The sequence below is a fragment of the Schistocerca gregaria genome, chromosome 11 (assembly GCF_023897955.1).
Source record: "Schistocerca gregaria isolate iqSchGreg1 chromosome 11, iqSchGreg1.2, whole genome shotgun sequence".
In the NCBI taxonomy this organism is placed as follows: domain Eukaryota; kingdom Metazoa; phylum Arthropoda; class Insecta; order Orthoptera; family Acrididae; genus Schistocerca; species Schistocerca gregaria.
This window is the reverse complement of record NC_064930.1, coordinates 54894605-54907425: the sequence shown is the minus strand read 5'-3', so window position 1 is coordinate 54907425 and position 12821 is coordinate 54894605. Positions and strand designations below refer to the sequence as shown.

At 43.6% G+C, this 12821-nt stretch overlaps 1 protein-coding gene across 1 annotated transcript in view; it reads right to left on the bottom strand.

Moving 5' to 3' along the window:
* LOC126295182 (coatomer subunit beta') overlaps window positions 1–12821 on the bottom strand; it is a 145404-nt gene that overhangs the window by 94643 nt on the left and 37940 nt on the right. The window contains exons 5-6 of the mRNA XM_049987488.1: window positions 9540–9738; window positions 1315–1477 (exon numbers count right to left, since the gene is read on the bottom strand). Coding sequence (XP_049843445.1) covers window positions 1315–1477; window positions 9540–9738 — 362 coding nt within the window. The remainder of the gene's footprint in view (window positions 1–1314; window positions 1478–9539; window positions 9739–12821) is intronic.

The window sequence follows — 12821 nt, the reverse complement described above, 5'->3', positions numbered from 1 at the left end:
TCCAGCAACATTTGCTGAGTGTTCTTTCCAATTTAAGTTATTCCTAATTGTAATTCCTAGGTATTTAGTTGAATTCATGGTCTTTAGATTGGATTGATTTATCAGGTAACCGAAGTTCAACAGATTCCTCATGTAGGTGATCGCTCACTTTTCATTATTTTATAGTCGATTCTCAATTTGACATTATTTATAGTCAATTCTCAATTTGCAGACAATACAGATATCTTATCTAAATTGTTTTGCTATTAGTTTTGAGCCTGTGATGACTTTCCTAGGCGGTAAATGACAGCCTCATCTACAAACAACCTGCAAAAAACAAGACTGTTGTTCAAATTGCCTCCTAAATTGTTTACATAGATAAGGAACAGCAAAGGGTCTATACCACTACCTTGGAGAACGCTAGAAATCACTTCTGTTTTACTCAATGACTTCCCCTCAGTTATTATGAACTGTTACCCCTGTGACAGAAAACCACAAACAGAGCCACATCCGCAATTTGGATACAAGCCACTTGTGAGGTACAGTGTCAAAAACGTTCCAGAAAGCAAGAAATATAGGATCAATTTGAAATCTCTTGCCGACAGCACTCGACACTTCGTGTAAGTAAAGAGCTAGTTGTGTTTCATAAGAGCAACATTTTCTAAATCTGTATGGACTGTATCAACAGACTGTTCTCTTCAAGATAATTCATAATGTTCAAACGCAATATATGTCCCGAGGTCCTGCTACATATCAAAGCTGTACTTCAGTGGATTACTCCTATTGCCTTTCTTGAATATTGGTGTGTCCTGTGCGATTTTCCAGTCTTTGGGTATGGATTTCTCATTGAGCAAACAGCTGTATATGATTGTTAAGTATGCAGCTGTTGCACCAGCATACTATAAAAGGAACCTAATTGGTATACTGTTTGGATCCGAAGACTTGCTTTTATTAAGCGATTTAAGCTGTATCACTATTCGAATAAGAAGTCTACTTCAAAGTCACTCATGTTGGCAGCTGTTATCAATTTGAATTTTGGAATATTTACTTCGTCTTCTTTGGTGAAGAAATTTTGGAAGGCTGTGTTTACTGCTTTAGCAGCACTGTCATTGATAAATTTTCACTGCTATCATAAAGAGAAATTTTTACTGTGTCTCGCCCCGGCATACTTTACATACAATCAGAATCTCTTTGGGTTTTCTGCCACGTTTAGAGACAGTTTCGATGTGGAAACTATTATAAGCATCTCACATTGAGTCTGCACTAGAACTGATTTAAAAGGCGGCACTGGCTTAGCTTTCTGTGGAATGTTTCCTCCAGACAGACAACACTCACCCCAGAGCGACGTTGTTGGAGCCCCGCATGCAGGCGATGGTCCAGACCCTCTCGAGGCCGTAGTTGAGCGACGACTCGAGGCGGTACGTGCCGGCGTGCCAGATACGCACCGTCCCGTCCTCCGACCCAGTCAGCACAATCGGCAGCTCGGGATGGAAGCACACTGTGACAGCAGGTTAAAGGTGTATATCTCCGAATATTTCTGCCGAGTTCTGTGGCACAGTGGGAGCTGAAGCTACTCTAATCACAGAGTCGCAAAACTGCCATAAAGGAGTTTAAACAACAAACCAACCAAAAACCTGAAAACAACTGTTGCGTAAAAATATAAACAAATAAACAGGCCTGGTATAAGTTTTCTTATACATACGTGTAGTTACATTTAGAATGGAAAATGGCTTTGTACACCTTGTAGGCTCTGGAAGCGATGGAAAATATCCGTGCGAAGAAAGAGGAAGGTTTCAAGTTGCGGGAGAACAATCGGAAGCAGTAGACTGCCACCAGGCATTCTGTTCGTGCAGAGCTGCCCACCTAGTGGGACTGGACATTCAGAGCGCATCTCCACCCACCGTAGTGGGCATGCATTATTCTGTGCAGGAGTGCGTGGAAAGTCTCACGAGGTGTGTTCCTGGAGACGACGTAATGCAGGTGCAGTCAAATAATTGAGCTGAAGTCCAAAAGCTGGACAATGTAATACAAGGGTTGTCCAAAAAGTAAGTTCCGTTTGGTTCTATAAAACAAGTGTGTACAGATAGAGAAAAAAATATTTATTGTACAGAAATCTACAACTGTTAAACTACTTTTCTACATAGCTTCCAAAATTTTGTAGGCGCTTGTCATAGCGTGGCACAAGTTTTTGTAAGCCTTCCTCGTAGAAGGTTGCCGCCTGTGTATTCGACGATATGGTTACACCATCTTTCAGCTTGTCATAGTCATTGAAGTGTTGACCACCAAGGACAGATTGTAGATGCAAGAAGATATGCAAGTTACTAGGAGCGAGGTCTGGGCTGTACAGAGAACGATCAAACGCGTCCCAGCGAAAAGAGTTGTTTGGTCACACTTGCCATGTGAGGCCGGGCATTACTGTGGAGAGGGGGGGGTGGGGGGGGGGGGGGGGGCGAGAGTGCGTAACCCTCGGCACTTAGGCTTAACTTTCATAGGGGATGAAGTGTGCCTCCATTCCATTGATTGCCGTTTTGTTTCTGGGTCTCATACGATACCCAAGATTCATCCCCAGTGACTATCCAAGAAAGAAAGCCATTGCCTTCTTCATTGTACAGCATCAAAAACTGAAGTGCACCGCCCATCGGTTTTTTGTGTTGTTCAGTAAGAATTTTGAGTACCCAATGTGAGAAAAGTTTTCGAAATTTCTGTTTTTCAGTAACAATTTCATGAGTAGTACAGGAGATTTGCGTAACTTGCAGAGGAAGGGCACTAAGTGTAAACTTACAGTTGTCCTTAATCTTCTCTTCAACTGTGTGAACCAGATCATCAGTAAACTCAGACAGGCGTCCACTTCATTCTTCATCGTGCACTTTATCACGTCCTTCATTGAACAGTCTGACACATCTTGTAACCGTCGAATCACTCCTAGTATTTTGTCTGTAAACATCGAAGATTTGCCGACAAATTTCCTTCAGTTTAACTTTCTTTGCATTTAGAAAACAAATCACAGATCCGATTTCACACACGGCGGCATTTTAAATTACGGCTGCCGTTAGAAAGAAGCACTACAAAGCACACGTCGGCAGCAGCAATCTGAAAATGGCGTACACGTCTTCTCCTCGCGTCAGAGTAACTGCTGAGCACGTTCAGAACTGCGACAGTAGCGCTGTCGCAGATAGAAACAGAAACGGAACTTACTTTGTGGACAACACTCGTATAATTAAGTTGTATTGCTAACTGAAAAGAAAATATAAGTTTTGAATGGAAAGAGGTGTTTGAGATGCTTTTGCAGCCAGATCAACAATTACGCTCTCTTTCAGCATATCCCTTAAATATTCAAAGGAGAGGAGCTGGTCATAGCACAAAGGAGATAGCCCGGAACTGAGTAGCTGGGCCAGTTCTGAATTCTGCAATAAGTAATATATGCGACTGTGCATTCAATGAAGTAACGTCAGACTAACTCCATACACACACGCGCAGCCTACGAACAAGTTGAGACCCGAACTGAGCAAAAACAGTGCACCGGGGTCGACGCCCAGTCCGGCACGCAGCTCCGACCGGGCTGCACGTGACTGCAAATGGGAAGACACGAGGAGCTGAGGAAGAGTTGGCATGCAAATGCACGCATCACATTAAAATCTTTTCGGGTGTACTGCACAGATCACACACCGCCCTCAGAAACTGCCTCCACCAGGGCCCGCCCCGTACACCTTCCGTACAGTTTCTCGTGAATCCCGGTCACTGCGAGTCTCTACGCAGTCCGTCTCCTCCCCTCGTTCTCGGTCTTCCCTGCGGACACTTTCCCTCTGACCTACTGGCATTACCTTTCTGACAGCACCATCTGCAAACCTCACACGTCCAGCCCACTGTAGCTGCACAACTGGTTTTTCTACGACAGTCCAATTCGTCGTAGCACGTATTTCTCCATTTTTCAGTCTTTCCACTATTTTTCTTCTTTTCCAAAAATTTCTATTGCGTTCTCACTCTCTCGTGCACAGATTACCAGTTATTCCTTAACACTCTGGTACTCAAAATGGCTCAAATGGCTCTGAGCACTATGGGACTTAACATCTGAGGTCATCAGTCTCCTAGAACTTAGAACTACTTAACCCTAACTAACCTGAGGACATCGCACACATCCGTGCACGAGGCAGAATTCGAAACTGCGACTGTAGCGGTCGCGCAGTTCCAGACTGTAGTGCCTAGAACTGCTCGGGCACTCTGGTACTCATCTGGAAGCATTAACAACTAATTGGTTTACTTCCGGAAGGGACAGTAGTCCTCTCACTGAAGTATCTCCTCTCACTGAAGTATCTCCTCCTCCTCCTCCTCCTCCTCTCATCCTTTACCTTGTGCGCTGCCTCTACGGGTCTGACATGTTATATCGGTTTTGGTAATGTCAATGGTAGCTGGAGGCCAACTAAAACTACTAAAATAACCTGCATTTTGAACATGCTGCAGTTGTCTTCCTTGGAGTCTACCTTCTCAGGAAGGCTGCTATAACACACTTACTTCAGTATTTATAGCACTAACATGCCACAAAAAAATTCAGTGCTCCTGGAAAGACGACTTCAATTTGATCCAGTGATAACATATGCTACGTGGAGGATAGGAGACGTACTAGTAACGGTATCAACCATCGTCCGGCAACAGACAAAGAGTAGTGGCATAGCTACCAGAGTGCCATACGTGTCTACAGTTTGACAGTAAATGTTCACAGCCAGAAGGCTCAGTGTGATGCAAGAGACACACTCAGGCTTCCTGCTGCCAACTGAGCGAGTCGAATTTGAAACGGCTCAAACTGTGACCTTCCTAGTGGCGGGACGGTCCTTTCAGAGAACTGCCACGGCGTCAGATGTACTGCGTCAGCTGTGCGACGGTGCGGATACCAGTGGTCACGTAAACGTTCTCACAACCACAGATGACGTTCTGGACATCCACACAGCGCAGACCTATCGTATTGTGAGGGTAGCAGCAGCAGTTCGTACAACTACAGGAAGGTGAAGTGTTTTTGCGACAGGATAATGCTCGCCCACAGACTGCCTGCGAATCTCAACGTGCTCTGCGAGGTGCACAGCAAATTTCCTGACCGGCACAATCTCTGGACTCGTCTCCCAGCGAGCACGTGCGGGATACGATGTGACGGGAAGTGACTCCAACTCATCAACCGACAACTCTTACAGAACTACGTTAACAGTTCGAACAGGTGTGGCGTAACATATCCGAGATCAGTATTCGCATCTGCACGATCGATTGGATGCTACAGTCACTATCTGCATTGTCACCTGTAGGTGCTACACCATCTGGTACCTGAGAACCGCTTGTGCTATTGACCTGTAAATATAATCATTTTATGCACTGTTGCAGCAACAAATCTCGAGTGAATTTGTTTCCTCTATAAGTGTATACTATTTTTTTTTTTTTCTGGCAGTGTATTTAGTAGACTTTTAATGAGACCGATAGAGGTCGTGGAAACCTAACACAGTGTCACAATTTTCAAGCACACTGCTATCTTTGCTTCCTGAGCGACATAAGTTAGATACTTCTTTTAAAATATAATCAAACGGTTTTTACACATTATGATTTTATGAAAATGATGTACGAATTTCACTTTTGTAATCCTCAATCTTCCGAGTTTTATCTATTAACAAAATTTGGCCTGTCTGGTAACTTACAAAAGAATATGTAGCAGTGATTACAACAGCAACATTTCTGTTAATTGTTATGTTCTATTGATACAATGGGTAGAAATCAACATTTTATTTGTGAATGTCAAAAAAATAAAACTATGCTGTACGACATGTTACCATGATGAAAGAAATGAAATGATTCATATACATATAACGAGATAGATAGATAGATAGATAGATAGATAGAGAGAGAGAGAGAGAGAGAGAGAGAGAGAGAGAGAGAGAGAGAGAAGAAGAAGAAGAAGAAGAAGAAGAAGAAGGAAATAGCAACACCAAGGAGGAGTTGTGTAACAAACAAAAGTTGGAAGATGTGTTGCTACATCTGAAAGATGGTGTCCCTTCAAATTTCGCGCCTGTCACATAAGAGCAGCCTACTACTTTTGAGATTGGACACGGTGAGTTTGAAGGAGGTCACATAATTACTGCCAGAGATGGTAACAGAAATGTACGGTCGCAAGAAGACTCGGCTCCGGATGGCCGCGTGGCACTAACGAGAGAGAAGCCCAACGTGTTCGGCGTACGGTTCTGGCCCGTCGTACTGCATCTGCAGTAGCAATTTGAACAGCAGTTGGTACCACAGTGACAACAAACTGTTACAAAGTTGTTACTTCAAGAACAACACCGAGGCAGTGACCCCATACCATACACGCCAATGACCCCAAACCACAGCCATTTGCAACTTCAGTGGTGTGGAGCAAGAGTTTATTGGGGGATTGGGTGGAGGAGGGGGGGGGGGGGGGGGTGTTTGGAGGTCTTTGTGTTTTCTAACGAAAGCTGGTTCTACCTCCACGTCAGCGATCACCACGTGTCGATAAGGAGGAGGCCAGTTGTGGACCTGCATGTTAAACACTCTAGACCTAGACCTGGAGTTACGGTCTGGATCTGATTTCACACGACAGCGGGAGCATTCTCGAGGTTATCACACGCACCCTGACTGCAGATCTGTACGTAAATGTGGCTATTTAACACGTCGCGCTGCCACTCACGGACAGTGTCCCGGAAGCATTCTCCATCAAGATAACGCTTGCCCAGACACCGCCATTTAAACTGACACACCCTACAGGGCGCTGACATGTTGTCGTGGCCCGTCCGATCGCCAGGTCTGTGTCCGGTTGAGCACGTACGGGACACCGTCACACGACAACTCCGACATCATCTACGACCAGTATTAAGCAGTCCCGTATTGAGTGACCGAGTGCAACAGGCACGGAATTCCGTCCTACAAACTGAATCCAGCATCTGTAGGACACAATGTGTGTGTGCGTGTCTGCACACTCGTATCCACAATTCTGGCAGTTAGTAATGTACCAGCATTTCGCTTTGGCAACGGCTATCTCACATTTACATTAACATGTGCTCATGAAATCTTATTCATTAAATATATCACTTCGACAATTGTAGAATTTTAGAATATGTTTTTTGCTGACATATCGTGTCGTTTCTGGAAACCCAGAATCTATTCCGTACGAATCGACACGGATTCCGGAAACAGCGATCGAGTGAGACTCGACTCGCTTTCTTTGTTCGTGAGACTCAGAAAATATTATACACAGCCTCCCAGGTAGATGCCACTTTCCTCGACTTCCGGAAGGCATTCGATACAGTTCCGCACTGTCACTTGATAAACAAAGTGACAGTCTACGGAATATCGGACCAGCTGTGTGGCTGGATTGAGGAGTTTTTTAGCAAACAGAAAACAGCATGTTTTTCTCGATGGAGAGACGTCTACAGACGTTAAAGTAACCTCTGGCGTGCCATAGGGGAGTGTTATGGGACCATTGCTTTTCACAATACATATAAAAGACCTAGTAGATAGTATCGGAGGTTCCGTGCGGCTTTTCACGGATGATGCTGTAGTATACAGAGAAGTTGCAGCATTAGAAAATTGTAGCGAAATGCAGGAAGATCTGCAGCGGATAGGCACTTGGTGCAGGGAGTGGCAACTGATCATTAACATACACAAATGTAATGTATTGCGAATACATAGAAAGAAGGATCCTTTATTGTACAATTATATGATAGCGGAACAAAGACTGGTAGCAGTCACTTCTGTAAAATATCTGGGAGTATGCGTACGGAACGATTTGAAGTGGAATGATCATATAAAATTAATTGTCAGCAAGGAGGGTACCAGATTGAGATTCATTGGGAGAGTCCTTAGAAAATATAGTCCATTAACAAAGGAGGTGGCTTACAAAACACTCGTTCGACCTTTACTTGAGTATTGCTGCAAGAGAGGCGCTCTGCATCGTGGTGTAGCTTGCTGTCCAGGTTTCGAAAGGGTGCGTTTCTGGATGAGGTGTCGAATATATTGCTTCCCCTACTTATACCTCCCGAGGAGATCACGAATGTAAAATTAGAGAGATTCGAGTGCAAACGGAGGCTTTCCGGAAGTCATTCTTCGCGCAAACTGTACGCGACTGGAACAGGAAAAGGAGGTAATGACAGAAGCACGTAAGGTGCCCTTCACCACACACCGTTCGGTGACTTGCGGAGTGTAAATGTAGATATAGATGTAGATTCCTCAAATTCCATTACTTTATTTTTTGGAGTTGCATTTTTTTTCCAACACCGTACATTCCTGAACCAGTAACACAGAAAGATGTAACATATAAAAGAATTACTAGTTTTCAAAATATTAAAAGTCTGGTTAACAGAATGCCGGAAAAAGAGTAAAAGTTAAAAATATGTAAAAATTACAGAACCAATTTAATGGGCATTTAAATCGAATGGTATCTCAACTTTCTAGCAAAAGAAAAATTCATCTCTGGCTGATACACTAGCAGTGAAGGAGTAGAGAATGAAAGTGTCACTGGAGACCAGATATAGCAACAAAAACTAACATTCTGAGGCTGTCATGTTGTCGTCCAAATTGTAAAATTATCTGGGTGCTAATAACAAATATTTCCTGCAAAAACATTCATACAAAAATAGATCAGAGTAATAATGACTAACTAAAAATATTTTAATACAGACTGCCCCACGAGGAATGGTCAGTATTCGAGAACACACATTCGACACAAAAATGCCTAGTAAACGTGGACTATAAAACGCATACCTTATGAGCTACGAGCACTCGTTCAGTGTGACAGATGTGTTTCACAATAGCACAGATGAACAAGTGGTCCAAGCTCTAAGGTATGCACATTAGGGGCTGTGTTTACTAACTTTTTTTTTCTTGTTTTGCTCCAGGCTATCACCTCGCAAAATATGGAAAGCAAATAGCTTTCCTTGGAACAGAATTGTTTCACAGTATTGAAGTTGTAGTGCTCATAGATCTTAATGTTACGATTTCAGGGTCCATACTTAATAGTCTTTATAGCATATGTGGTGTCTGTTCTTTCGGACACATCTGAAAGAACAGACACCACATATATATTTAATTAAGGTGAAGATGGCCAATGATGTCTTCAATGCAGATTCACACCAGGCTCGAACTCTTACGGGAAGTGGCAAAATGCCACGAGTAATGGGGAAATGGGCAAGGGGGATTACATTCGTAGTATGGGGACAAGTTGAGAATTTGGGTCTGACAGGAGGTGTGCTAGGTTAGTCTGAGCAACTGCAATGACCAATGTGTCCCAGATGGCTCAGTGGTCACAGCATCTGCCTAGTAAGCAAGCAATCCACGTCGAATCCCAGTTTGGCATAAATTTTGAAATTTCACTATCGATTTAAATCGACAACTACTCACAACCAATGTCTGTAATTCCTTTCTGTGTTTAGTCTTTTTTGCTTCAAATGGCTGTTCCCGTCATATTCCGCAACACTGACAATTCCTCCTAGAACACCCCGTATACAGAAGAAACACATCTTCTATCACCAGCAAGCGGTCACATAAAATGAGTGTATATTGGCACTGCGTATTTATACCTGCGGAGATATTCTGTGCGTGGCCCTCGAGCGTCTGCACGCACGTCTTGTTCTGGTAGTCCCACACCTTCACCAGGCGGTCGTCTGCACCCGATATCAGGTACGGCTTGTCCCCGCCGTGATAGTAGTCCACGCAGTTGACGCCCTTCTCGTGGCCGTCCAGCGTGAAGTTGGGGGTGGGGGAGCCCAATTGCCACACCTGCGGGTAGGGGACACAGTATTCGGGTGAGAGGAAGCGGTACGGCAGAGGTAGGGACTTGTCGGCAGTAACAGTGATATAAACTAGAACAGTACAGATTTGTTAATGAAGTTGAGGCATCGAGCTGTGGGAAGGCACATTGGTAAGACTGAAAACACTGCAAGCTTTCAGAATACAACCTCATTCAGCCTAACTAATATAGAATACTTTGTGCGAGTACTGCTCAAATAATAATGCCCCACATTTTTTCCCTCCCACTCAGCTGACAATGTTGCAAATGTGAAATGTTAGGTACAAATTCTCTGTAGCTTTCTGCGTGTGCGTGTAATATTTTCATTTCCTCCAGCAAACAGAGTAGCTGCAGCAATGTTTCAAAATGGCATCTGTAAATGATGTACAATGTAAACAGTGTGTCGTAGTCGAATTTCTCACTGTAGAGAGAGACTCTGTAGGGAATACCACATTTACCAGGTGTGAAATTCTGAGAGAAAGAAGGGTAAAGTATAGGGAAAGATGGGTAATATACAATATGTGCAAGTGACAAGAGGGAAAAACAAGAGCAAGTGCCAAGAGGGAACAACAAGAGCAAGTGCCAAGAGGGAACAACAAGAGCAAGTGCCAAGAGGGAACAACAAGAGCAAGTGCCAAGAGGGAACAACAAGAGCAAGTGCCAAGAGGGAACAACAAGAGCAAGTGCCAAGAGGGAACAACAAGAGCAAGTGCCAAGAGGGAACAACAAGAGCAAGTGCCAAGAGGGAACAACAAGAGCAAGTGCCAAGAGGGAACAACAAGAGCAAGTGCCAAGAGGGAACAACAAGAGTAAGACCAAGAACGAAGTGCTCGGATCAAAAAGGGTGTAACACAGAGATGTCGTCTTTCACCCAATCTGCTGAATCTGTAACAGGCATCCAAAAAGAAATGAGTCAGAGGCGTAATTACATAAAACCTGTACCTGTAGTTTAGAATTATTGAACCTGGCTGTTGAGACACTTGTCCCACTGTGTCACAAGGTGGTGAATGGCTGTCTCATACAATTCCTGGGTCTGCGATGTTAACCAGTTCTGCACATACAACTGGATATCATTGTCCGAATTTTAAAGGTTATGCTGACGTTCTTCTTTGACCGAGATGGCCCCCTTCCGATTCACTTCTTGCAGCACAGGACAACAGTGATTGCTCAGTGTTACTCACAAACCTCGACCACCCTTTGCCAAGCGATCAAATCAAAACGACCGGGCATTCTGACCCGTGGGGTCATTCTGCTACACGACAATGTAAAGCCTCATACGGCCAACACAGTCGCGGAACTCCAGCAGAAATTGAAATGGAAGGTTCTAGGCTTCTCTCCATACAGTCTGGACCTCTCTCCCTGCGATTACGCCATTTTTTGTGTCCTTAAAAAGGTCTGAGGGGCAAAAGATTCACCTCAGCCAAAAGTGTCCAGCTGTAGATGCGGAACTGATTAACATTGCAGCCCCGCGAATTTTATGAGACAGCCATTCACCGCCTTGTGTCACAGTGGGACAAGCGTGTCAACAGCCAGGGTCAATACTTTTAACATACAGGTACCGGTTTTTGTAATTATGATTCCGGCTCATTTCTTTTTTAATGCCCCTTATATACATTGATGAAGCCATGACAAAAATAAAAGAAAGGTTCAGGAGTGGAAATAAAATTTGATGTGAAAAGGTAGCAATGATAAGATTCGCTGATGACATTCGTAACATTGGTGAAAGTAAAGAAAAAAATTACAGGGTCTGATTAATGGAATGAACTGTCCAATGAGTACAGAATACAGATTGAGAGTAAACTGAAGAAAGACGAAAGTAGTGAGATGTAGCAGAAATGAGAGCGAGAAATGTAATGCCAGCACTAGTGATTGTAAATGAGATGAAAGGAATTCTGCTACCTAGGCAACAAAATAAGCAATTTCAGACAGAGCAAGTAGGACATCAAAATCAGACCCGCATTGGTAAAAATGGCATTCGCAGCCACGAGAAGCCTACTAGTATCAAACATAGGCCTTAATTTGAGGAAGAAATTTCTGAAAATGCACGTCTGGAGCACAACATTGTACAGTAGTGAAACACTGACTGCAGGAAAACCGGAACTGGAGAAAATAGAAGCATCTGAGATCTGGTGCAACAGAAGAGTGTCGAAAATTAGGTGGACTGGTAAGCTACTCAATGAAGAGTTTTCAACAGGATCAACAAGGACAATAATATACGGAAAACACTGATGAGAAGAAGGGACAGGGTGGTAGGACATCTGTTAAGATAATGTGGAGTAATTTCTACGGCACTAGATGGAGTTGTAGCAGGCAAAACCTGTAGGAGGAGGACAGAGGCGGGAATGCGCCCAGCACATATTGGAAGATGTACTCTCAGGTGAACAGGTTAACACACGAACGGAATTTGTAGCAGGCTGCATCAAACCAGTCAACAGACAGATGACTCAAAAGACAAGATGGGGTTTTTTTCTCAATCAGTCATTTGAAATTCGCATATTAAACTATTGCTGCTGAAGTTAACATTTTTACATTTTTAATATCGTATATAGTGGTCGGCATTCATTTACAGATGTAGCTTTGGATACTGAGGTCACTTGCAGATTTATTTGGAGGAATTTGTAAAAGGGCACGACTGTGCAAATCATACTCACCTTCGAACAGGCTCAAAATTTCCCAATACACTGAAGCGTTCGATACAGTATCTTTGTTGCTAGAACAATTAGAAAAATATTTGACTCGCCTGTTGCTAGTGTGAGAGAGATGCGAAAAGCTATGAATTAGTCACTACAAAAATCAAAAATCTATTGCTCTGCTTAAAATTTGACAATTTTGTGAAACACAAAAGGAAAGAGCATACTCTAAACAGGATATTGTGTGTTGCTCAACAACATGAGAGTTGTGACCTCGATGCCTGTTTCACCACCCGTACCACTTGGGTTCTTCCCCCAGACACCAGTTCCTCAGACTACCGCAGGTGGGAACTGGTGCTACAACACGTCCTCACTTCTCGCCACCCGCTTCACCCCGATTTATGTTAATTTGTTCTGTGTCAACATTTCTTCACAGTAACATC